The following is a 25,429-nucleotide window of genomic DNA, read 5'->3' as shown; positions in this document are numbered from 1 at the left end:
ACTATCTATCACTATCTATCACTCTATGACACTGCTGCAGCAGCACTGACAGTTATATATATATATATATATATATATATATATAAAAAAAAAACCTGCAGCCCCAAAAAGGGGGGGTAGCAGACACAAATCTCTCTATCTCTCTATCTCTCACTATCTATCACTATCTATCACTCTATGACACTGCAGCAGCAGCACTATATATATATAAAAAAACCCTGCACCCCCAAAAAGGGGGGGTAGCAGACACAAAATATAGCTCTCTCTGTCACTATCTCTCTATCTCTCTCTATCTCTCTCTCTATCTCTCTATCACACTGCAGCAGCAGCAGGAAGTCCCAAGAAGTCAGATCCAGGAAGCGTCCAGCACGCTACAAGCAGTGATCAGGTAATCAGGTAAGGTATTTGCAAGGATCAGGTAAGTATTAGCAAGGATCAGGTCAGTATCACGGCAGATAGGCACGGTGACCGCTCTGCACGCTACTCCAGACCGGAATGGCGTCTGCAGCGCAGTCACCGGTAGTTTAAATGTCGCGCCTTGGCTGTGATTGGTCCGTGGGTCCCACGGACCAATCACAGCCTTGGGGGCAGGTGGGGTGAGGGTGGGGTGAGGTGTCATCGTCACCGATGACCCCCTCATGCCCCCTGACGCCTGGCGGTGATTGACACCTGTGTTACCGAGCGTCTGATTCGCTGGTAACACAGGAAAACGCTGTGAATGGCTGTTCACACTGAACAGCCAATCACAGCGATCGCCGACGGGGGGCGGCATCGCAGCCCCCCCTGGGCATGCAGGGACATGTCTGCTGTCAGGGACAGCAGACATCGTCCCTCTGTCACTGCGTCTCGAGACGCAGTGACAGTTTAAAGTCATGACGTACATTTATGCCATGTGTCGGGAAGTACATCCCGGCCATGACGTAAATGTACGTCAAATGTCGGGAAGGGGTTAATAAAATACAAAACATAAAATAATACCGTATAGTAAGTCTCTTTTGGGTATTTGTTTCCTGCACGGCGCCCATCGCAATGTATACCATAAGACTAAATATGGTATGCAATGCGATGCTGCGCGATGTTGTACAATAAAAATTTGTATGGCATTGTATGCCATACAATGGCATACAATGTGATGGTATACAATTTTTTATTGTACAACCACCCAGATGGGTCCTTACAATGTTAAATGCCCCCCCACTATCAACGCCAACCCAAAGCGTGGCGAGCGCAGCCAGCCCGCGAGGGGCGGTGGTACGCGTCCTCCGACCTTTTCATACACCCACTATCCACGTCGGCGTGGAGTTGACTTTATATAGTGTGGCGAGCCCGAAGCGTGGCAAGCGCAGCGAGCCCCGTGAGGGGAAGCGGAATACATGTAAAGTAATACATTCCCTACTTAGATCAGCTCCAGCTACATTAAGGGGCCGATTCAGACCCGCTCGTGATGGGCCAAATTCGGCCCTTCCCCGATGTGTAAGGTCTGTGCATGCGCGTTTCGGTAGGGCGGCACTGACCTGTTCACAAGGCTGTGAATATATGTAGCCTAGGTGCGAATATACATAGCTTAGGGAACAAGTCTGAATCAGGCGTTTAAATGTTTGACCTTGTGCTTTATTTATGGCCATGGCAAAGCAACCTGTTATCGGGAACTAGACTTGATTAAAATTAAACAGTAAATTTGAGGGAATCATTATGATTCTGGGTATTAAAACAGTTTCTCCAGTTCCACAGCCAATAAAAATATTACCCTCAATGAGAAAAAATTTCAGTTCTGATTTGCAACTGTGTCCCAGTGCATGCACCCTGCTTCCAATCGCACACCCCCTGCATCAGCCACCCCACCTTATCCCCCCTGCTACTCATCACACCCTCCCTGCCCCCCCCCCCCCACACTCTATGCCCCCTTCTACCCATCACACACCCCTGCCTCAGCCACTCCACTCGATGATCCCTGCTACCCATCACACACACCCTGCCCCAGCCACCCCTGTATACCCCTTGCTCCCCATTACCCACCCTCGGCTACCCATCACACACCCCTTACCCCAGCTAACCCGCTCCATGCCCCTGCTCCCCATCACACACCCCAACATTCAGCCCTAGTGTCTCCTTGTGCCCCAGAACGCAGTGTGCTCCTGACATGCCCACCCCAGTCACACACTCCTATGCCCTCTGTGTCAGCAAGTACACTGGCCTTCACCCACTGCACCCCAAATCCCCCATGCATTCATCTTCCCATACCCCTGACACAGTATCTCATTCCTCCCGCCCACTCTGCCATCTTCTCTAGTATATACTGCTCCTGCCAGACACATGCGAAAACTGCCCTTGCTTGCTGCCAATGGGCAGTGATTTTCGAGATTATCAGACAGACAGATGTGCTTGGGACTTTGCTTTTTACTATGTAAGGATAAAAAGTTTGTCTACCTAAAGTTCAGCTAATACATTTCCTAAAATGAGTACTCAAGAGGCCTAATTCAGCATGGATCGCTAATCAGAAAATTTGCAGTGGTCTGTGAGCAGAAAGCCACCACCCAGACAGAGAAAGGCTGAAAATTGCGTATGCATGCCAAATAGCGAAGCATTCGCAGATTCATTCTCAAAAACTGAACCATCAAGGTTTTTTTTTTATATGCACATGTCTAGGGTTTCCACTAATCTGCTCAAGAAACAGGCTGGAAGTGGTCATCACTGATGTCAGAGACCCCCTCAAAAAATGCCTGGGCACCCCTGTTTTTACAGACACAACCAGAAAATGGCATGTTTCCGCCCTAAACACTGGCTTCCTTTCAGCCAAAGAAGTACAGGTTTTGGATTCTACACACAGAGTCAATTAATGCCCTATATTAAACGGGCAGTTAGCTGCTAATTATTGTTTGTTTAATGTAGTGGGGGTGCCATCCTGACCAACTGGGGTCACTAGTCAAAAAAGAAGAAGAGCAGTTGTAGGCGGATGCACTCCTAAGGGTATTTTTAATATTCACATGTTTGAATGAACCATTTGTTTAAAAACGTGGGAACTCCTACTATCTTTATAAGTGTAGTTCTGATAAGGAGATTCCCCCCAGCTTGCAAAATTAAGGGGTTAAAAAATAGGTCATATACAAACACATAGTGACGAAGGTAAAGATAGTGTTAATAGATTTTAAAACGTGTAGGCAGATTTTGTAGGAGAATGCAATAACTGCATAGTATTTAGAACTCCCCTGGTTTCCTACGTCTGTTCTTTCCCAATTCTATGTGTAGTTGCTGTGCTTTGAGGGTAGTTACCCCATGACTAGCTTGACCACAGTTTAAGTGCTGGATGTATTCAATTACTGCCGATGGTAAGCTCGCAATTAGCTGTGAGGGTGCAGTAGGAGTATTCAAGAGGACTTAGGGGGTTATTCTGATTTAATTGGTTTGCATGGGGGACCGATTGTTCGCGACTGCACATGCGCATACCTCCCAACATGCTCTGTTTCTGGACTTCCCTAATAATATATGATTGCCATCACCTGTTTCACACAGGTTAATTGATAAGAAAGATGCTTCAACACAGGTAATGGCAATCATTAATTAAGGGAGAAGTCCAGAAACAGAGCAATGTGTCCGTCCTGGAGAGGGTCATGTTGGGAGGTATGGCATAGGTTTTTATGCACATGTGCAGCCGCCCGCACACAGAAGTCCGGGCACGGTGGGCCGGGCCAGGGAATTTGCCTATGGGAACACCCAGCATTTCATGGGCACGGGGGACTCACCGTCTGGGGAACTCGAAAGTCTACGAAATTGGAATTATTATTATATTGTAAATTTTAAATTTTCAGTATTCTCCTGTTTTTTTTCTTTCTGTTTTTGACTTTGTTTAACCTTTCTTAAGAGGGTGTAGACCATTGACGGCTGCTACCTGAGGGCTGCAGTGCCGACCTCATATTGCATGGCGGGGGGGGGGGGGTTGGGGGGGTTAACACATATAACCAGGAAAAAGTGAAGCTGAATGCAGAGTAATGGGTGCAATGGCATCTGTGAATACACAGCTTCGCCAATCACTGCTGACCATGGACTTCATATTTATGTGGAGTCCCACCCTGGACTTTTCTTGCCAAAGGGCTTTTACACGCTCCAGCTCCTGCCGGACGGCGAAATCCCGCATGGCCAGGAAGCCGTGCCGCACACAGTATTTTACAATGGAGGGGATGGCCACAGCCCGGCAGCCGTCCCTTCCAGTTGTGGGATCTGGCAATTGTGTCCGTTATTAACTACAGTGTGTGGCACGGCTTTTCGCCATGCGGGATTTCGCCGTTCGGCAGGAGCCGGAGCGTGTGAAATAGCCCTAATGGAGCCCACACACGCACCGATCCCGGCGTGCGTTGTGGGCTTAATTAGCACACATAGCATCGCATCGTATGCCTTGTGCATACGATGTGCATGCGATGCTAGAAAAGGCTAGTACAAAAAGTATGTGCAGCACATACTTTTTGTACTGTACGATGAGGTGCCGCGGGACCTGTGTATGATTGCTGTCACCTGTGTTGAAGCGCCTTTCTTATCAATTAACCTGTTCAACACAAGTGATGGCAATCATGCATTAAGCAGAAAGTCCAGGAGCAGAGCATTGTGTCCCTCCTGGAGAGGGTTATGTTGGGAGGTATGTATATATATATCCAGCTATTGCCCATGTACTAATATGTTTATTTTTCTGGATGCTCGTTAGCCGTTACATACTTCATAGGACCTTTGTTTGAGGAACTATATATATGGGAATAGATAGATCTAGGTTCCTGAGGCGCCAGGTAACTATGCAAATAAAGCAAACCAAGCAAAGCGGTTGCGGGTTGTGGCGGGAACGATTATGTACGACGTGAGCCATATCCGCCATCTTCTCAGCAGACTCTGCCTGCGATGGGCGGAGCTACTCGGTCGGTAGCCAATGAGGCGCCCGCGCCAAGCCGTCTCTAAAGTCCTGATTTGCTCCAAAGAGAAGGTGGGCTAGATGACACGCCTACCTTTCCAGCCGCCGCCATTTTGTAGCAGAGCTTCGCTAATATAAGGAAGGGGCTGCTCGGTCGCCTCTGTCTCATTTCACTCCAGCGTTGGCAGCCGCCCGAAGGCGGAGACAAGGAAGGAGGACGGCGTGCGAGCGTATCCTCCCGCCGGGCAGAGTCCATTACACCGATAACTCGGTGTCTTAATTTGGTAGAACGACCACTATGAGCTACGGTCGGCCTCCACCAGACGTGGAAGGCATGACTTCTCTCAAGGTAGATAACCTGACGTACCGGACGTCCCCGGATACCCTGCGACGCGTGTTCGAGAAGTACGGCCGGGTGGGCGACGTCTACATCCCCCGAGATCGCTACACCAAGGAGAGCCGCGGTTTCGCCTTTGTCCGCTTCCACGATAAGCGCGATGCGGAGGACGCGATGGATGCCATGGACGGAGCTGTATTAGACGGCCGGGAGCTGCGGGTGCAGATGGCCCGCTATGGCCGCCCGCCGGACTCCCACCATGGGCGCCGAGGTCCCCCGCCCCGCAGATACGGAAACTACGACCGCAGGAGTAGGAGGTGAGTGCGGCTGCTTTACGGCTGGGCTGATGCTGCTGTTGCTTACCGGCGTCCCTTCCAGGGCTAATGCCCGAGTGAGAGTTCCCGCTGGTTTCCGTCCGATAAGCGCATGTTGGCGGGACGCGGCCTTCCCCTAGCTGGCCATGCGGGTCGTCCAAGATGGCGCCGCCTTTAGTTCCCATATGTAACATTCCGCCTCTATGTGATCGCTACTGTTCAGAATTGGCCTAAACGGCTGTATGGCGTATAGTCCTGATGGGTTATGGGTAACTATTGTATGCTGGTAATGAGAACCAGAACATGGCCATTAATAGTCTTAGATTTTGCACCACCGTATGCTGGTTTGCACAGGTACAAGGTATCGGTTTGTTCTGATGGAGGTCAGCATCTCTGAATTAAGTTTGGTTCCCGCAGTGGTTAGTTTAATGTCGCTCTTAAACTATTGAGTACTGTCCTGTTCCACTGGATGTAAGGCAGATTTTAAGCCTGTCATATGTAGTTGTGATTTGATGCCTATACTCCGTCTGTATTGCTTTTTATAGAATTATAGTCACTTAAACTGGGTCGTTCTGTAGGGAGTTTAACCTGTAAAGGACTTAAATTGTTGGCCAATTCTATGAAGTTATCAGTTTTCCTTTAACACAACAAATGAAAAGAAAATAGTAATGGAAAGGTATTTGTAGTTTGTTTTTGCACATAATAAAAATAAGTGGTGAGGCGACCCGTAGTGTTCAAAGGTTCTGAATGGCTCTCGATCTAACAGCCTCTCATGGTTTTGGATAGGTCATTAGCATTGTAGCTACTGCTGTAATGTCCTGCTACCCTTAAACACATGCCTCCTGCACATGTGTAGTCAATGGTTCGAACCATAGCATGGCTCCAGGTTATTGTAAAGTTACCATAGGATTTATACATTGGTTCAACAGTTTGGTACTGATGTTATAGCGTCAATCCCTACTAAACTAAAATGTGTTTTTACTTTATTTCAGTCCAAGACGAAGGCGACGTAGCCGATCCAGAAGCAAGAGTCGATCAAGGTCACGCAGTCGGTCCCGTTACAGTCGCTCCAAGTCTCGTTCCCGCACCAGATCCCGATCCCGCTCCACTTCCAAGTCCCGGTCTGCCCGGAGGTCAAAGTCCAAGTCTTCGTCTGCTTCTAGATCACGGTCTCGCTCCAGGTCTAGATCAAGGACTTCTCCTCCTCCTCCACCAAAGACCTCCAAGTCAAGATCAAGGTCCCCAACACCACCCCCAAAGTCTCCAGAAGAGGAAGGAGCAGTGTCGTCTTAGGCTAAAGGTAATGTGCTTGAGCACATGTTCTAGGGTTTAGACATGGGGGAGTTTATTTAGGATTGACTCAAGGCTTTACAAATGGCAAGATTGTATTGTTCTCTCAATCACTTATACACCACCAGTATTTTAAGCTCTAACAGGCCTATAGGTTGCTGGGTGTTAAATCATGTTTAATGTTTCTGTTTGGGGTATTAATTTGATGACTGTTTAAACCAATATCTGCATTTTCCCCTCAAAGCTGCGGGCTCCAGTTGCTTAAGGAGTAGTGAGCTGTATTGCAGATAATAAGTGGTTTTTCCTGATCCTCCAGGGAGCAGTTTCTGTGGGCGTGTAATGGAGCAGGTTTGTGTCTGTTGTTAAAGATGCACTATCCTGGAAAATGTCGGACATTTCATGTTACTACTCTTCACTCCAGCTCAAGTACTGTAAGGGTGAAGTAGCATTTCTTAAAAGTAAAACATGCAGGGGATTTTGTTTAACTTTACTGAACATGTTGCGGTTTATCATGCCTTTTTTAAGCAGGTTCAATTACACATTTTAGAATTATGTAGAGATCAGAAATGGCCTTTGAATAATTTTGTCGGGTTAAGTCTTAAAACTCCCTCTTTCAAGGATAGTGTGTCTTTAATCTCAAATGTTTGTTTCAGCTATGCATTAAGTTTTCAATTACAAATGCCTACTGATAGCCCTATGTATGAACCACACAAGGAGTGCAAAAAAAAAAAATGCCAAATGTAATTCACATTTCATTTACCACAACATAGGATGACTACATTTGCTGGTAATCCTGCAGTTCAGAGTCTTGCCCCTGTCCAGATCAATGTGAAGTGTCTGGTAACTTTCCTTGCGTGTACGGTAGTTTTAAGGCTGCTGTTAATGGAGAGCCTAACTGTCCCGCTTTCTTCTCGCCATCTCCAGAGTCTTCATAAAGAATACAACACACTGGACATGTCTGTGATCATCGTTCAGTAGATGTGTACCCTGCAAACATCCATGGAGCAAGCAACAGCCTACCGATAAGGTGGTTATTTGTACGATTTTTGTTCTAAAATTTTACCTTTTTAAGTTGCGCCTTGTGTGGCAGACTTTATTTTATGTGCCATTTTGTTGCTGTTATTCCAATTTCTTGTAATTTAGTGAACGTCAACAGATTTCATTGGATATGTGAGGTAATTTTGTCTGTTTAATAAAGGGTCTTTCAACTCCAAAAGGGGGTTGTTGGATGGTATGTCAGTGTTTCACTTAACTGTAGTTGCCTGTGCTTGGACTTAAGAAGCTTCATTAATACAATTTTCACTCTGAAACAATGTTTGAATGCATTTTAATGGGTGCTACTTAAATGCAACTGTATATTGTATAAACTGCTTATGTAACAATGTTTCAAGGGAGTGTTTTTGTTTGACAACAACTCTAATCTCTTCTCTTATGTATTTTTGTGCACTAGGCGCAGTTGTGTAGCAGTTGAGTAATGCTGGTTAGCTGTTAAGGTGGCGTGTTGCAGTGCAGAGTGCTTGGCTGTTTCCTGTTTTCTCCTGATTGCTCCTGTGTAACGCAGAAAAACAAATGGCTGTCCAGTTTGTTAGAATACCTGACAACTGCACTTCCAGTCGCCCGGGCCATGCATAAAATAATGGAGCATACAGTGAGCACATCTGATGATAAACACCTTTATTTTTTCAGTACCTGATAAATCTGAGCATTTCTGTCATGCAGGTGTCATTCCTTTGTACGGATTTAAATATCTGGCTCTTAACATTCTGTACTATAACCACTGTTATGTAGTTAATAAAAAAAATTCTTTACAAAAGACTGCTTTTATTTCAGACATTCAGTTTTCAGATGCAAAGAACTAAAATGTGCATCAATGTGAATAACCAAATGTAATTTAATCTTAAATCTTTCCTTGCGACTTAAAACTCTCACTGTGCCTAAGAAAGATTACGTAAAACATGTGTTCTGTTTTTGTACAGAAATATGGTTCTTTAAAAAAAAAAAAAAAAAAGGCCACCTTAAGGTTCTAGCATAACAAAAGCTGGCCATACATTAGACCAGTGATGGCTAACCTTGACATGCCAGCTGTAGAACTACACATTCCATCATGCCCTGCTACAGTTTTTGCTACTTGACCATGCTAAAACTGACACAGGGCATTCTAAGATGTGTAGTTCAACAGTTGGCGTGTCAAGGTTAGCAATCGCTGCACTAGACAACTGCTTGGCTAATCATACCACTAAATGTAGTGACATGTGGAAGCAGATGATTCTGTCATTTGTCCCCAAACCCTGGAAAATGGGCCATCATTCAGGCAAGTATGAATTCAACAGATTGAACAACTGTCTGTTTTCTGCTATTTGGAAAAATTACTTTAATTTTAACCACTTAAGGCCCATACACACTGGGTGACAAACTGCATGTTTGAGCGGCTTTAAGCTGTCACCCAGTGTGTATGCCCCGGCTATGAGCGGTGAACGCTGCTGTGCGCTCCCACTTCATTGCTGGGAAAGCTGGTCATCTGCTGGTAATACCAGCGATGTGCTATACAAAGCCATCCTCACTGCTGACTGTGCCAAGCAGGGGAAAAGCTGCTCAGTATGTATGCAAGGGTTTCCTCCAGCAATGATTGTAATCATTCTCCAGACATGCTGGGTATAAAAGGGGTGCTGGACAGTGCCCCGACAGTCATTACTCTGACGTCGGACTAATGACTGTCGCAAATATACCACACCCTATAAAAGTTGGTCTAATTTATGGCCACAATGAGATGGTTTGTAGAAATGTGTACATTAGGACACAAACACTCAGAACTACAATCATGCACAACATTTAAGCTGGATACATAGTATCTTCCACCCATATCTGGTGGGAACAAAAACCTGGAAATACATGGGAACAACAGACATGCCAAAATCTGTTCCTAAATGCTGGAATAGAGACGGTCAGTTAGACAAGTTGTTTAATTCAATCTGATAACTTTTTTTTTTGAAGCAATGGTTTGTTTGTCAGTATTTGGGAGCAAATGTTGACTGTAATTTGCTCAGACATGTTTCCACCAGCCACTAAAATGCCCAGTAAGGCTATTTTAAATGTAACTCAGGTCAAGTGCTGTTACAGTTCAGCTCCTTCCTGGAAGTGGTGACTTCCCATTGTTATCTAGTTTATAATGTCAAATGTTTAACCCTTCTATAGGTCAATAACAAACATGCAAAGAAAACTAGTAATGGATTGAATATTCAGGTTTTTTTTAATTTATAATTTGCTACACAAACATAATGCTTAATAAACCACATCCCTTTCAGACATACCCCATTATACAAAGTATGTTAGTCTTTGAATGCCAGTTCAGTGCCCATGTGCTAGCCCTAAATCCCTCATTGCATAAATAAGTGTAGCTGGTGTGTACCTGCTGATGTCTGGCACTAATGGGGATTGCCTGAAATCTCTTATAAACTACCTCCCAAAGTACAGAAAGGGTAAAGGTGGTCATACAAGTTGCGATGTGTTATCAGGGATTCGGTAGGAAATCCCGACTGGGTCATAATACCGACATATAGAATGTACAAGTGAAACTATCAACATGACTTTCGGTCGACAGTGTTTTTTTCTACCTGAATGGTGACATAGTTGGAAGTGAACCGCAGCCCCTGTGTGCTGGTGCAACTCTCCCACCCCAGCTTCCCTTCACATTGAAGCCTGCCCCCAGAATGGGAAAAACATGGCAGAATGTTTCTATATACACACCATTAAACTGGTGCATGTGAGACACTGCTATCTGACAAAAAGCTAGGCAAGCTTTGCCTTGCTTTTTGCCATCCAGTGTGTGAAAAATAGCCCTCTTTGTGCCTGAAGAACGGTGACTTTATAACCAGCCAATCAGATCGTAATTGTCTCTTGAAACCAAGTCTGTAAAGGCCCCCATTCACTATGCGATTTGGTCCCGATTTCACCTGATTCAGATGGATCGGGCAGTGAAATTGGGCCACATCGCAAGTTTAGACGCCCGTCTGACCCGATGGACTGGCTGCACGTAAGATTTGCTAAATCTTATGTGCAGCCGGGCAGGGGACACAGAGGTGGTGGGCGCCGGGGAGGGAGACTGGCAAGGGGGCAGGGGGATGCCGGAAGTCGGGCAGGGGGAGCTGGAGCAGGGAGCGGTCAGTGCTGAGGGCACTAACGTGAATGGGCAGCCTGAGTGCCAATCACAGGCTGCCCATTCATTGTATGGGCTTTTTTTTTTCCCCAGTACTGACAGCTCCCGACTCCCCCTGCCCAACTCTGTTACTGCCGCCTCTGTGTAACTGCCGTCCGCTGCCTCAAAACTACTAGCAGCGACCCCCGCCCGCCACCTCGATGTCCCCGTTCCCCCCCCCCCCCGGTCGAAAGGTCGTTAGTTCGACATTGTGTAGGTCGACATGGGGTTTTTTACCTGAATGTCAACACAATTGACATAGTTTAAAGTGCACTCGCTACGCTCAGCACACTATTTTATTCTCCCACCACGCCCTAGTGTATGATAGGGCATGAAATACCACGCCAACATGGATAGTGGGGGTATGAAAAGGTTGGGGTAATGCGTCCGCTCACCACGCTTTGGGCTACCATGGATATTGGGGGGTATCAAATGGAGGCTTTTTCCAGTATGTAACATGGACCACTGGCAAATGCATCCATTGTGAATTAGATGCACTTGCGTCCGCACCCCCTCTTTGGACAGGAGACGCACGCGCTACAGAACCCCTAACCCTGTTGGCAGGGTTGCTGTACCCTGCCGAAATAGCTACTCAGACACAGGAGCGTCTCATTGCTGGAGTGTCTGAGACGATCCTGCGTCTCAAACAGATGGAGCGTCTCTCTACCGGCGCTACCATGATCCCCTCTCTGCCAAAAAAGAGATCATGCTGGCACCGGCGGTGTGAGAGAGGCACTGACTAGGCTTGCCGGGGACAAAGATGCTGTGTCCGGCAACAGTACGGTAGTTACTTGTGTAGTTTCACGGCGGCAGCCTATGCTGATAACGTAGCTTAGGCTGCTGCCGTGAAACGACACAAGGCAGCCATTGGGCTACGCTATTAGTGTAGCGTAAGCTGCCGCCGTGAAACTACACAAGTACCGAATTTCTATGTTTTACCTGTAGCAGGGCTTAATTTAACATGTTGAACACAATAGGGCAGGGGTGGCCATACTTTTACAACCCATGATCTACTTTTTGTACACTTACATACCGAGGATCTACCCCTGTGTAAAATATACCCCTCCAAATGCAATACGTCCCTTACACATTATACAACACGGAATGAGACAAACTTCACATTACAGTATGCCACACATGATGAGCAAAAATTCACATTCTGACACGGGGCATGCCCCTGGAAGTCACATTCTGACACTGGGCATGCTCTCGATATTCACATTCTGACACGGGGAATGCCCCAAATTCACCTTCTGACACGGGGAATGCGCCGCAAAATTCACAGTATGCCACACTTAATGAAAAATTATTTTATGCGGTGGGAGGGGCTCTCTAGAAATGTAAATCAATCCCAGTTGCTGCCTGTGAAGGAGTTTTGTGCCCCCTTAAAAATATATATTTTTTGAATTCTATCCCACCACTAAGCCTACCAGTCAGCTCAAACATGTGCTTAACACTTGCAGTGCGCAGGTGACGTCACACACATTATTTTATTTATTAGCAGTTTCTTATATAGCAAACACACAGATTCCGCAGCACTTTATAGAGAATATTTGACCATTCAGTCCCTGCCCCAGTGGAGCTTACAATCTATATTCCCTACCACATGCACACAGACATTCTAGGGTTAATTTTTTGGGAGCCAATTAACCTACCAGTATATTTTTGGATTGTGGGAGGAAACCGGAGTACCCGAAGGAACCCCACGCAAGTACGAGGAGAATATACAAACTCTGCAGTTACCCATGACCTCAGTGCTGTGAGGCAGTAATGCTAACCATTACACCATCCGTACTGCCCATGCAATCCTGGGAACGCTAAAGGTGAGTACACACAGGTGCAATTTCATGTAAAATAGCTGGGAATATGGTCGCTGAGCGATCATATTGCCAGTGATTTGGAGCGCACTGCCTAATGGTCGCATGCTCCTGCGACCAGCGGCTTTCCCCGGCGATCGCTGTGCCGGGAGGTCAGCGTTGATCTCCCCAGCCTCGTGCCGCTGCTCCCTCCTCCCATCAAAGTGACAGCAGCAGCGTCTGCTGCTGCTGCGCTCCCCCTCCGCCCCGTAGCAGTGTCTTCCTTTTCATCGCTGATGAGAAGGAGACACTGAGCAATATGATTGCTGAGGATATATTGCTAGCAATATATCCCCAGCAATCATATTACCCCGTGTGTACACAGCATAAAGCCTCTGTTCTGTCAGAGACTTCAGCAGCTACAGTATGTGCAGGGAACTTGATCGCGATCTACCCTCAGGACCTCCGTGATCGACGGGTAGATCGCGATCGACCTTTTGCCCACCCCTGCAATAGGGCATATTCAGGGTCCGGCGTTAGCATATGTAATTAAGCCTGTTCTAGCTTTTACATCAGCTAGACAGGCGGCTTGTGTTTCACCCTTTAGTGTATTCAGGGCAGAACACCTCCTGGCATTAAAACACCAATGAGGCAAAAGAAGGCAGTCCAATTTGCCTGCAGCCCTGGACAGTCACACACTCTGCCGCCATTAGCTTTTTGGAGAGGTGCTATGGTACTGCAGTGGTCTGGTGCTGGATGAGTATTAACTTTTTCATTATTTTCTTCTAACTGCCCTGCTTTTTTCATCCACATGCATGGGAGTTCGCTGGACATCCACTACCCCCTTCATACTGGCTGGCCCAGTGGCTGTGTCCCCCGTCCCTCCTCACTTGCGGTCTCCGGGGTGCCTCCTCATCCACTCTCCCTGTACCACTGAGCTCTTCGCCCCCACACAGAAGTCCTCCTGCCGCCGCTGTGTATAATCCCCCACCCGCCAGGTATCAATGGAACACATCCACCCCACCCACCAGGTATCAATGCCCCGTGATCCGGCATGGATGTCCCCCTTCTCCCCGCCAGCTGCTGGTGCATATGATCAGTTCTGTGCTGATCTGCACTGACTGCATATCTCTGCCAGAACCCCCTGCTGCTCACCTTCACCCCCCTGCTGCCCATCTCCACTCCCCTGCTGCCCAGTTGCATCCCCCTGCTGCCCTCCTTCACCCCCCTGGTGAGGTGAAGGTGGGCAGTAGCAGCACCCCCCCCCCCCCCGACAGGGTCATTAGGTCGACATGTGGTTGGGGAAGGTCAACATGGTCATTAGGTCGACATGGGGAAGGATGACAGTCTCAAAATATCCTCTTCTGAGTATCCTTCAGATGTAATGGATCTTTGTGTGATGCCTCTGATTTTCTTTTCACTTCCCACCATTGGAAAACCAAATGATTGAGATCTCAGTTTTCAGTGTGCACATCTGGATAAAACACGCACGGAGGGTTAAAAAGTGAAAAGTAATCATTTGATTTCCTTTTCACTTCCCAACATTGGAGAACCAGAGACATCACACACAGATACCTGACATCTGAAGAATACTCTGAAGTGGACAGCACCTGGGATTCCCAAATTGTTTTATCTGTATAGCATGAATCCATCTACAGTTACATCCACATAACGATACCAGGTGCTTTAACCCTTTCAGTGGTACTCCTGAGAATTTTCAGTGCTATGCTCTAGTGCCCAGACTGGCAAACCTGGAAAATTCTCGGGATTGCCACTGTCTGAGCTGCTTAGTGCCGGGCAGCGTCTCCTTCCCCCTGCACATAGCCAGGTTGCCGGGGGCAGGGCCTGGCAGTGGCTAATGTAGTTCTCAGCAGCCCTGCCCGGTCTCGGGAGACAAAATGGCGGGTTTTTTTAGGGAGCACTCCCCAGAAAAAACTCGCCGGGTGGGGAGTACTCCCTATAAAAAAAGAAAAACCACCACTGAATGGGTTAAAGAACACTGGAGCAGATGTATGAAGTGTTATGGTGCCCATACACTTGTGAGATTTGGCATGCGATTTCGATAAATTGCATGAGTCACCCGACGCGATACATGGGCCCGCTGATCAAATGCTGCATCAATAGACATGTGCTGCACATAATATTTATCGAATGTGGGTTTCAGAATTAAAAAAAAAAAAAAAACATTTCAAAACACTGGGAGGCTCTCTGCCAATCAGGGGGCCACCAGTTTTGTGAAATGATTATTTTTTCAAAATCTGCTGACCACCGCTGGCGGGAGTTTGACTGGGGCGGTATACCTGTCAAACCGTAACGCAGGTTTCCTAAGGCGAGCTCAAGGAGGACAGAAACCTCCCGTGGAGCAGAAGGGCTCCTTTTGCTCCACGGGAGGTTTCGGTCCTCCGTGAGCTCGCCTTAGGAAACCTGCGTTACGGTTTGACAGGTATACCGCCCCACTCCGCTACACTGACACCGGCCATACCTCTTCCAGCACTTCCGGCACCATTAGTGTGGGTGAGAAGTGGTATTAGTGCCTATTGATGCACTCTGCAGAAGGACATTGCCAGAGGGGGTAGTTTTCACTCCTCCGCTTCGGCAAACGATACATCTTGTCACCATACCTTACTGCTTAGCAAGTGAAAAAGTACCAGCCAATCAACTTCTAACTCATGTTACAGGCTGTGTTTAAAAAATAATAGTTAGGAGCCATCAACAATTCAACATTTGGTTCAAAATGGCATGTTTAATGGTAACTGCTTGATAGTCTTTTCTTTCCCCCCACAAATCTAGAGACTATAACAGCTAGAAAATGTGTTGGAAGTGTCTGAATGTGGGAAAACAATTTTGAATCTGTAGAATTATGATGCAAAAAGTTTTTTCCCCCCTCACTGCAGCTCACGATCCCTGGGGGATGCCTGGTGGAAATGCAGGTGCTGGCAGCCAATTGCACTCCAGACAAGCATTTGGTCGACATGGCGTTAGGTGAGCAATCGCGGTGCTACGTTACGGTGTCCATGTCGTCTGTGTCAACATTTGGGTTAAAAAACGTGAAAAACCCCATGTCGACCTAATGACTTTAGATCTAATGATTGTCTATCTAATGATGTATACCACTCCAGCAGAGTAACACTTAAATTGTTTCTGACACACTGACATTTCAAATACATCCCCACTAGGGAAGCCAATCCCAGGGCACTTTTTCAATCCCGGGTATCGGGATTGAAAAATGCTCAATCCCGGGATTCCCGGGATTGGCTTCCCTGATTAAAAAAAATGCCCCGGCCCCCCCGCATATTCACTTACATGTGTGGCGGGTGAGGCCGGGTAGGGTGGGCTGCTCCTCCGGGAGCTGGGCAGGCGACGGGTAGGGTGGGCTGCTTCTCCGGGAGCTGGGCAGGTGGCGGGTAGGGTGGGCTGCTCCTCCGGGAGCTGGGCAACCGTGCGATCAGCGTGGTGGGCTGTGCGACCTGCGCAGCGTGACCTCTGACATAGTCACGCTGCGCAGAGACGCTCTGCCGGGCACGGGAGAAGCCGGGCAGCGTCTGAGCAGGGTCTCAGACGCTGCCCAGCATTAGACTGCGCATGCGCAGTCTAATACCGAAATCCCGGGATTGGAGAGTCCAATCCCGGGATTGAAATCCCGGTGTTTTTAGGGCCAAATCCCGGGATCCCGCCGATCCCGATCCCGGGATTGGCCACCCTAATCCCCACAACCCCAGTGTTTTTTTTTTAATCTTCATTCATTTGGCAAAAGTCAACTAACTAAAAAATCGATTTGACTTTTGTCTTCCGGTGAAACATGGCATTAGGTGTTCATTATCGATCCTCAGAATGAGCAGCAAAAGCATCCAAGCATTGCTGTTATAATTCTTTGAATAAAATAAAAGGAAATGTTCAGGTTCAAATAGAGTAGCTTTGGCCACGTTTTCAGATACTCCATTCCATCAGCCGGTGATGTCTGTATTTAGTGTGATAATCAGCATCTGAATACTGTGCCTCCCCGGGAGGTTGGATCCTGCCAAACATTCTCTGTCAGCATTAAATGTCTTCAGTGGAATGTCTGAACACTTAAGTTTCCATTTGTAGAGCAGGGCCTCCATTGACCAGTTAGCACTGTGGGCAAATACTGATATTATTACACCACACACAATTTTAAGTGTAAGTTAAATGTTCAATCGGACATATCTGTCAGTGTTAAATTTAAAGTATACATTAACAGTTATTATAAGCTCAAATGTGTGCAAAACCATTACATCAATTAATAGTATCATCTGGCAGTGGTTTTTCTTTCCTTGGTTCACAAATCAACCCCATTTAACTCCTTAAATATTACTTAATCTTATTCCGGGCACTCCAGTTTATCCACACATCTACTAATTACTAACAATAAAAAAATATAAATGCAGAAGCAAGCTACATAAAAACGACTACATTTGCAAATCTGTGTAGAGAAGTACCTTCCTAAATATGAAATACACAATTTACATCTATTTTCCTCATTTATGAAGTATCTCTAAAAACACAATTGACATCTATTTTCCTCATTTATTAAGTATCTTTAAACAGAAGTAATTATAGACATAAGCAACATATAAAAATGCTACATAATTATAAGCATTAACAGTTTTAAATACTCAAAAGGCAGCAGCCTGACACTAATGTCATGCTGCATTCAGTGTGATAGACCAGATGATGGCGCTAGACATTAAAATTAAACATGCAGGGTTGTAACAGTTAAACAATTGCTTACATAACATAGTATTTACATGCGAAATGTGCATGAAACTATAGTAAACATGAACATTAGCTTAGCCGGTGGCCACCATACATCTTCCGTCGCAATGCTTTGATTCCCCGACACTGCTGATTGTCGGTGCATTGAGGAATCCGCTAAATTAAACATTAAAAATGATGTACTATCTCAATTGAAAATGGTCAGAATCAGGGGATCTGGATTTTTAAACATGTTTAAAATTACCAGCTCAGATGTCAGGAGATTGGGGCATTGCCCTAATACAGGGGTCCTCAAACTATTTTGCTCTGGGACCCCATTAGACAACAAAAATAATTACAGAATCCCAGCAAGTTACTGCAGAAGGTCATCACATCACATGTGTAATCAGCAGACAGCACATACATGGCAGCATTGTGGAGGCACAAAATGATGGGAGGAGTCTAAAATAACAGACAATTCAACAGATTTTTCAGACTCCTTGAATCACTGACTGAGATTACAAAAGTAATCAGCCTGATGGTCAGCAACATGGAGTCGCGACCCCATGCTGAGAAGGTCGGGACCCACTTTGGGGTCAGGACCCACAATTTGAGAACCGCTGCCCTAATACATTTCAGATGAATGGGGGCCATTAGGCAGAGATAGCAAGTGTTCGAATTGTGGTCCTGATTAGTGCTCATTTTGTACCTAAATTAAATATTCGTAAATAAAAGGGGTGCCCACACACGGTAAGATTTTTTAAACAATATGGCTGTTTCCTATCGGAATGACCGATTGTTTAAAATCTCTGTTTGTGGACAGGATCACGATCCAATTCAGGTGTCCCCCTTTTGCTCGAATCTGCTGATCTCTTCAGCAAGTGTAAAGATGGAAAGCTCGTTGTGCTGGATTTGGCCACGTTTTTCAGTTTGAAGGCATGATGACCAATGTGGCAATGATGTGGTATATGGTTTGCAGTACTGAAACGACCCATCTTTACCCTCAGATCGTTTACTCAATCTTTCTGTGTGTGGGCATGATCAGGAGTGTTCTGGATATCAAGGGAAATTGGATTGCACATGATATCTATCCATGTGTGGGCAACTTTAGACAGAGCAAATTTAACATGTATGAGATAGACATAAGAATATCCTACAAAAAAAATTAGGATCAAATAGGGTTTGAGGTAACCATATGGTTAAAAAAAGGGCAGACTAGATGGGCCAAATGGTTCTTATCTGCTGTCATATTTTTATGTTTCTATGAACCCTTCTGAAGACTTCAGTGTATTGGGGTGTCATTACAGCTCCAGAATGCCTAAGGGTCCAAGTTGTTAAGCCCTGTACACATGCATCGATTTTTCCAGATTTTCGATTTTGCAAAATGGAATCGAATCCTAAATCTAATGGTTTTTGTGTCACTTTCGATTCGATGCGCGCTCCCGTTTTCACAAAATCAAACAAAAAAATCTCCTGTGAAGCCAAGGCAATATCAAATTCGATCTAGTAAATCGAATGTGTACAATGTACCATCAATGGATATCGAATTCGATATCTGATGCAACAGTACAGAACTAATGCCAGATCGAATGGAAAGAGCTAAAGGAAAGATCTAATAGAAAATCGAAACTAACATCGAATCAAAAGCAAATCGATGTGTGTGTACATAGCTTTAGTTAAAGGTTAGATCAAGATTAATCAAATGAAATCACTTTTATTTGGCTTATGAAATACCTTCTAACTTGGTAAGTGGTCCAGAATGTAGCTTTAGGGTTTCTTTCCATTAAGAAATGCACTGTGACTAATATGTCCTCAAAATCTACAAAGAAATTAACATGTAAATACATTATTATTTAACATATTAGATGCATTTCAAGTGTTCTACATTACCTTTTGGTTCATAGAAAACATCGGATCCCAAAATAATATCAATAGGAGGGAGGGTAAGGAGATCTGGTGATATCTCACCCCACGTCAGCCCAATAACCGGTATTCCAGCCAGATTATTCTGCGCACAACTTCGGTGACAGTTTTCTAAACATTGTGGCAGTGCTGCTGAATCTGAAAGTACAACATGAGCACCACACTTGGCAGCCAGTACACCAGGGAGGCTCACACCTGCACCAACCTACAAAAAGAAAATGAACATAAACACCTATATGGAGTCTCACACAAACTCACAAAGTAATGTTAACTATATCCAGGTGACCTGAAGAAAATTTACATGCCTGCCCCACCCTACCCCACAGAAGGGTCCAATATACACTTTTCCAGGAGCTGCCTGCCAGCAAGCTCATTAGTAACTAGAAAGATGGAAAGGATACAATGGAAAGTGGATCACTCCTCCTGTCATAGCGGGCGAGAGGCGGTGATGATGCAGAAGCACGCATCAGCGCTCATCGTCCGCCCATACATACTAGGTGATTTTAAGCTGAAACCAGGAAAACTGAGCTACTTTGAGCTCAAAATCTCCTAGTGTGTATGGGCCTTTATTTTCCAAGAATAATGATCTAAATATTTGATAAGCTGCTTTCTTACCTGAAAATCTTTCAATATAACAGTTTAGAAGAGCCAAAGAAGAATAAACCACAACCAGTTATATTGTTGCACTTTTTTTAAAAGAGGTTTCAACATTACTCTTATGCTGGATACACATTGAGCAATATATTTCCAATATATATCAAGAGCATGTCAGCAGGTGGGTACAAATGATGGTATACATATGATATCCCTGCAGTCAAATGACCAACCCCAGCATCCCGATATGGGCCCTTATTCTGGTCGGTGCGGTAATATCCTCGTGCGTTCGTGCCGCCGATGTTTTGTGTCTGCGCATGTGCAGAGGCGTCTCTGCGCATGTGCGAGCGGGGCGTACGGCCAAATCCCGCATGAAATGCGAACACTCCGAACAGGGGGTGAAGAGGGGCGTAAAGGGCTATTTGGGCTCATTACCATATGCATACGCCCCGCGTTTCATGGGCGTTCCCATGCAAACGCTGGGCGTACGTATGGTAATGCGGCCGTGACGCACGTGTAGGGGGCGGACATATGACATCGCCGGATGTCAGCTGTCCGCCCAGATCCCTGCTTTTGCACGGAAAAATGTCCGTGTGGTCTGAGGTTGCGGGAGCTGGTGGAGCACTCTGTCCTGCATTCGATGGTCTGCGACCATCGAATGATGGGGGAGGTTCCCTGAGATGGAGGAGGCGTATTCCGTGAAAAATACACGTGCGGTCCGTTCGGCCAGCTTATTACCGCGTACGGACGGAGTTGGCGATCCGTATGGAAGGCGGGGTTTCGCACGCACGGTCCTGGCCGCATAATCGGATCCGGCCGCACCGATCAGAATAAGGGCCATGGAGACTCCTGATGGGCTCAGTATTGGATCTAACTCACTGCCACTCTTGCAGCAGCTAAATGCTAATCCTCCCTGCCCGCAGCCTGACCCTAACGCTCTGTGCTAGTGCCTAACATCAGTACCGTGCCGCTTAACCTTCCCACCAGTAGTGCCTAAACGGTCGTCATCCCCCCCACCCGGGCAGCAACTACCGCTCCCCATATACTTACCAGTTGAGATGCTGGCTGCAGAGTCTGCCAAAACAGCTGGGCAGGAAAATTCAGGGCATGCATATAAAATCTATATATAGATTCTATAGGCAATGAAAATACATTTCTGGGGGTAATGGATGGTCGCGATTTCGAGACACAGACGGGCGTGCATATAGATTCGACCATCCATTACCCCCAGGAATTTCTATTTTACCCCATTTGGGGTAATTTACCATGTTCCCTGAACATTGCTGTAGAGGATACAAACATACGGTGGTCAATGGTGCTTCCGCTATTGAAGAATACATCACTCCAATAACTCTGAAAGGTTTCGTATTTGCCTAATATTGGGGTGGGCAATAAGCAGCCCTCCAGCTGTTGATGAACTACACCTCCCAGCATGCCCTTCCAACAGTTTTAGCTTGGTCAAATAGCAAAAGTGACACAGGTCATGTAAGGATGTGTAGTTCTGCAATAGCTGGAGGGCCACTTATTGCACATGCCTGGTCTAATGTAGTGTTCATTATAGAACCTGCTATCTTTGAAAACCCATGCAGTTCCTCTTACCTGTCTGGGGTATAGCTGTCTGCTGTAGTGCTTCTAGCACAGTGTGGTCTGTATATCAGCACTGATATGCAAACACTACTAATGGCAGAAGTCACAGACATGGAATCCCTGAGGTTTAGCTAGCTGGGTGGAGCTCTTTAAAGCAAGTTTTACATATTTAGCCTTTAAAGAAAAATGTTCTATAACCAGGTTTTAAAAAGTTTTAGAATAAACACCAAAGGGTTTGAATTACCTCCAATACTCTCCTGCCAGTCAGCAATGTTTGGTGAAACCAAATATACTGTGCAAGAACCAGTGCACTGGGCCAAACATACATTCCATACTCAGAATCCAGCACCTGTAAGGATCAGCATAAACAAGATAAACACAGGTATAGGGCAAAGTACAGCTTGCTTCTATTGTGGCAAATAACATTGCAAATCTGAAGCGGGTAAATGTCATAAGGTTGACAGTAATTAGGTTGACAGTGACAATGTCGACATAAAAAAGGTTGACATGCATTTGGTCAACATGGTCAAAAGGTCAGCACAAGCAATAGGTCTAATAGGTCCAAATGGAAAAGGTTGACATGAGTTTTTATGTTTTTCGGTGTCTATGTCGACTTAAGTCGCCATGTCCACCATAGAAATGTACAGCGTCCCCTTGCCATGCTTCGGGCACTATTAGAATCTCATGATACGCCCACTTGGATAGTATTAAAAAACCACCTTTAAAAACAAAAACAACAACTCATATCGACCTTTTAGCCATGTGTCGACCAATAGTGGTCCACCTATGGACTTTATCCCATAAGGGCAGTACGGATGGTGTAATGGTTAGCATTACTGCCTCACAGTGCTGAGGTCATGGGTTTGATTCCCACCATAGCTCTAAGTGGATTCAGTATTGAATCCCGGCGGTCGGGATCCCGGCGTTCAGAATCACGACGCCGGAATCCCGACAAGGGGGGGACGTGGATGGCCCCCCCTTGCAGGCTCGCTGCGCTCGCCACGCAGCGGGCCCGGTGCCTCACTACGCTCGGCACACTAATTTATTCTCCCTCCAGGGGTGTCGTGGACACTCCAGGAGGGAGAATATTTCGGCCGCCGGGATTCCGACCGCCGGGATTTTAACTGCATCCCCTCTAAGTGTGCGGAGTTTGTATATTCTCCCCGCACTTGCGTGGGTTTCCTCCGGGTACTCCGGTTTCCTCCCACAATCCAAAAATATACTGGTAGGTATTAACCTTATAATGTCTGTGTGTGCATGTGGTAGGGAATATAGATTGTAAGCTCCACTGTTCAACTATACTTTGTAAAGCGCTGCGGAATATGTATGCGCTATATAAGAAACTGTTATTAAATAAATAATCCCTCTGAAGCTATACCATTAGGAAATGTTTACTTCACAAGCTACAACTTTTTATTTTTTGGGTTAACTATAGCGTGCTCCTGGACAATTCAACTATTAACAAAATTAATTAATTTTGCTTTTTAGATTTATTCATGTAATTATTTCATATTATACACAGGTGACTCCATGAGGGCAGAATCCTTTCCATGCATTTATTTTACAGAAAAGAGAGACAGTAGTGGGTGAGAACAGTTAAGGTGCGTACACACGGGGCAATATGATCGCTGGCAATATGATCGCTGGCAATATATTGCTCAGCAATCATATTGCCCCGTGTCCCGTTTTCATCTGCGACCAGAGATGGTCGCAGATGAAAATTTAAACACTGCTGGGTGAAGAGGCAGGGGATGTCACTGGTCGGAGGACCATGCTCCTCCGACCACCGACCATTCAGGGGCAGAAAACGGGAGCGCGCACCCAGCGATTTATCGCTGGTGCGCACTCCAATCACTGGCAATATGGTCGCTCAGCGACCATATTCTCAGCGATTTCAGGCCCTATCGCCCCCGTGTGTACACAGCATTAAGGACTACAGAATGAGAGGGAAGTGGCAGAACATGAAAAATTACCTAATTATTTAATTATAGAATGGTGTCATGCTTTTCAGGCTATAGGGGGGAATTTATAGTAAAGAAAAATGGAACCAAAGGTATGGCCAAAGCTGCTGTATAGGGAGTGTGTAAATCTCCCAATAACATAGAGCAAGGCAAAGTAGGGATATACAGCTCCGGACCAGTTCTTCTCTATTGCCAGAACCTTGTACATTCAGTAGCATCAAAAGTGTCATGCCAGGTATACTTATACCACAAGGACTGCCCCTACAACCACATTGCTCTGAACACCTGGACTCACTGGGCATTTATCAGGGACTCTAATCCAAACCCATGCAGCTACATTTAAAAGGCGACATCTACTAATATCCTGTCTCCATTCTGGTAAATATTTGCACTGGTGCAGTGAATTTCTGCTTATTAACTTGTGTAGCTAATATATCAGCAAAATAATGCAACAACTTTTATTGTGTATCTATGAATTTATTTTTTAACAATATATTATTGCTTTGTTTTATCATGAGCATTCTCATTCATTGTATGAATTTTTTTCTTATTTAATAAACATTTGATTTTTATTAGTGGTAGTGAACGTCGTTCCGGTTAAACACTAGCGCTGTATATCCCCACTAACTTTGCCTTGCTCTATTTAGTGTCATATCAACCTTTACCTATCTTAAGTCTCTTATATACATGGCATAATAAATTCTGATGCCTGGCTGATGTGACCACAGATGGCATTATGGGGAATTTGTATCCACTGTAACCTATTTAACTGTATCTAATAATAAAAGGCTGTAGATACAAAAGCAAAATAAAGGAAATATTAAAATGCCATAATCTGTAATGGTTTATTTCAATTTAGTAGAAACATCAGACGGATAGACAAGAGTTTATTTGCATTTTACCTAATAGCTAGTTATACAGTATTCATTTTAAAGGTCATATAGAGGAAAAGTTATTTCCAAACCTATTGTGTAACAAGCATTGTCCATTTCAACACCTGCTTATAAACTGGAAAAGTAAAAACATTTTTGTCCTGTACCATTAACATTTGTTTATAGGATACCATAATGGTGTCCATTGTGCAGTCCGGATGTGAGGATTTAATTTTAATCTCAGATTTTATAAACGCACACCTGGTGAACCTTATATTGCAGCCTAAATTCTCATCACAGAAATGGTATGTAGGTACCCATCAGATAGTTTATACATAGGGCCAGATACATCAAGCTTCAAAAAGTGATCAAATGCAGTGATAAACTGCCATCCAATCAGCTCCTGTCATGTTATAGGCTGGATTTTAAAAATGACAGGTAGGAGCTAATTGGCTGGTTGTTTATCACTCTCTCCACTTTATCAGTTTTTGAAGTTTGACACATCTTGCCTTATTTCTTGAGGTCTGGGCAGTATTAAAAACCTAGAGCCCTGATGTAAATATGCTGGCGCTCAGCAATCACTGGGTTAACACGCTTCCTGCAACTCTGCACGTAAGCAATGGTGCCCCTGTGGCAACAAAACAATATAGAAACAAGGTCCAGGCACCTCGGGGATACGGAGCGTGAGCCCCCCGGGGTCCTCGCTGTCCTTATCCCTCTCTTCCCGCTGGAAGACATACTCCCGGACCATGATCCGAGGCTCTTCTCCGTTCATTTACACCCATCACATCACCAGTGGCAGGAAGATTGATACACGTGGGTCGCCATACTGTCGCACTGTGAGGACGCGACCGGCTGCGGTGAAACCTGTCGGCCATCTTGGTAGAGGATCTACAAAGTTATCTGTCGCCACTGACAGAGCACAATCAGAAGAGTTGTGGCGTCAGGTTGTATGTACC

The 25,429-nt window shown here is 45.6% G+C and overlaps 3 protein-coding genes across 11 annotated transcripts in view; 1 reads left to right on the top strand and 2 right to left on the bottom strand.

Annotated features, from left to right (window-relative positions):
* Positions 1–5,683, bottom strand: part of MFSD11 (major facilitator superfamily domain containing 11) — a 62,667-nt gene extending 56,984 nt beyond the window's left edge. Inside the window, exon 1 of the mRNA XM_083147852.1 lies at positions 5,592–5,683. The gene's annotated coding sequence lies outside the window, so the exon portion shown is untranslated. The remainder of the gene's footprint in view (positions 1–5,591) is intronic.
* On the top strand, positions 5,000–8,647 carry SRSF2 (serine and arginine rich splicing factor 2). 8 transcript variants are annotated; one of them, XR_014444522.1, is made up of 4 exons: positions 5,000–5,545; positions 6,535–6,842; positions 7,077–7,180; positions 7,757–8,647. XR_014444522.1 is itself a non-coding variant. In XM_083147859.1 (3 exons), the coding sequence occupies exons 1-2, from the start codon at positions 5,190–5,192 to the stop codon at positions 6,833–6,835; spliced, it is 657 nt and encodes a 218-aa protein (XP_083003985.1). In that variant the 5' UTR covers positions 5,000–5,189; the 3' UTR covers positions 6,836–6,842; positions 7,077–8,647. The 8 variants fall into 8 exon arrangements, 3 of the variants coding, with proteins under 3 accessions (XP_083003985.1, XP_083003986.1, XP_083003984.1); XR_014444521.1 differs by lacking the exon at positions 7,077–7,180 and having other exon boundaries at positions 5,001–5,545; positions 7,757–7,859; positions 8,283–8,647; XR_014444520.1 differs by having other exon boundaries at positions 5,001–5,545; positions 6,535–7,180; positions 7,757–7,859; positions 8,283–8,647.
* Positions 8,648–15,543: 6,896 nt separating this feature from the next.
* Positions 15,544–25,360, bottom strand: METTL23 (methyltransferase 23, arginine). Of its 2 annotated transcripts, none has more exons than XM_083147857.1 (5): positions 25,138–25,360; positions 21,882–21,986; positions 19,502–19,661; positions 19,268–19,352; positions 15,544–16,933 (listed from the first exon to the last, which is right to left on the bottom strand). In XM_083147857.1, exons 1-5 carry the CDS (start codon positions 25,243–25,245, stop codon positions 16,765–16,767), a joined length of 627 nt encoding a protein of 208 aa, XP_083003983.1. In that variant the 5' UTR covers positions 25,246–25,360; the 3' UTR covers positions 15,544–16,764. The 2 variants fall into 2 exon arrangements, with proteins under 2 accessions (XP_083003983.1, XP_083003982.1); XM_083147856.1 differs by having other exon boundaries at positions 19,424–19,661; positions 25,138–25,356.
* Between the last annotated feature and the right edge of the window lie 69 nt (positions 25,361–25,429).

Source organism: Crinia signifera, chromosome 6 (genome assembly GCF_055691185.1).
Source record: "Crinia signifera chromosome 6, ASM5569118v1, whole genome shotgun sequence".
Lineage (NCBI taxonomy): Eukaryota > Metazoa > Chordata > Amphibia > Anura > Myobatrachidae > Crinia > Crinia signifera.
This window is presented reverse-complemented; position numbering and strand designations above follow the sequence as displayed.

Excerpts from the sequence above, each read along its gene's own strand:
- METTL23 (XM_083147856.1), bottom strand. The coding sequence starts at position 25,245 with ATGAACGGAGAAGAGCCTCGGATCATGGTCCGGGAGTATGTCTTCCAG. Across the intron at positions 19,662-21,881 it reads CTGGCAGGAGAGTATTGGAG|GTTGGTGCAGGTGTGAGCCT; the intron begins GTAATTCAAACC and ends TTCTTTTTGTAG. Across the intron at positions 19,353-19,423 it reads TGTTTTCTATGAACCAAAAG|ATTTTGAGGACATATTAGTC; the intron begins GTAATGTAGAAC and ends ATTTCTTTGTAG.
- SRSF2 (XM_083147859.1), top strand. The coding sequence starts at position 5,190 with ATGAGCTACGGTCGGCCTCCACCAGACGTGGAAGGCATGACTTCTCTC. Across the intron at positions 5,546-6,534 it reads TACGACCGCAGGAGTAGGAG|TCCAAGACGAAGGCGACGTA; the intron begins GTGAGTGCGGCT and ends ACTTTATTTCAG.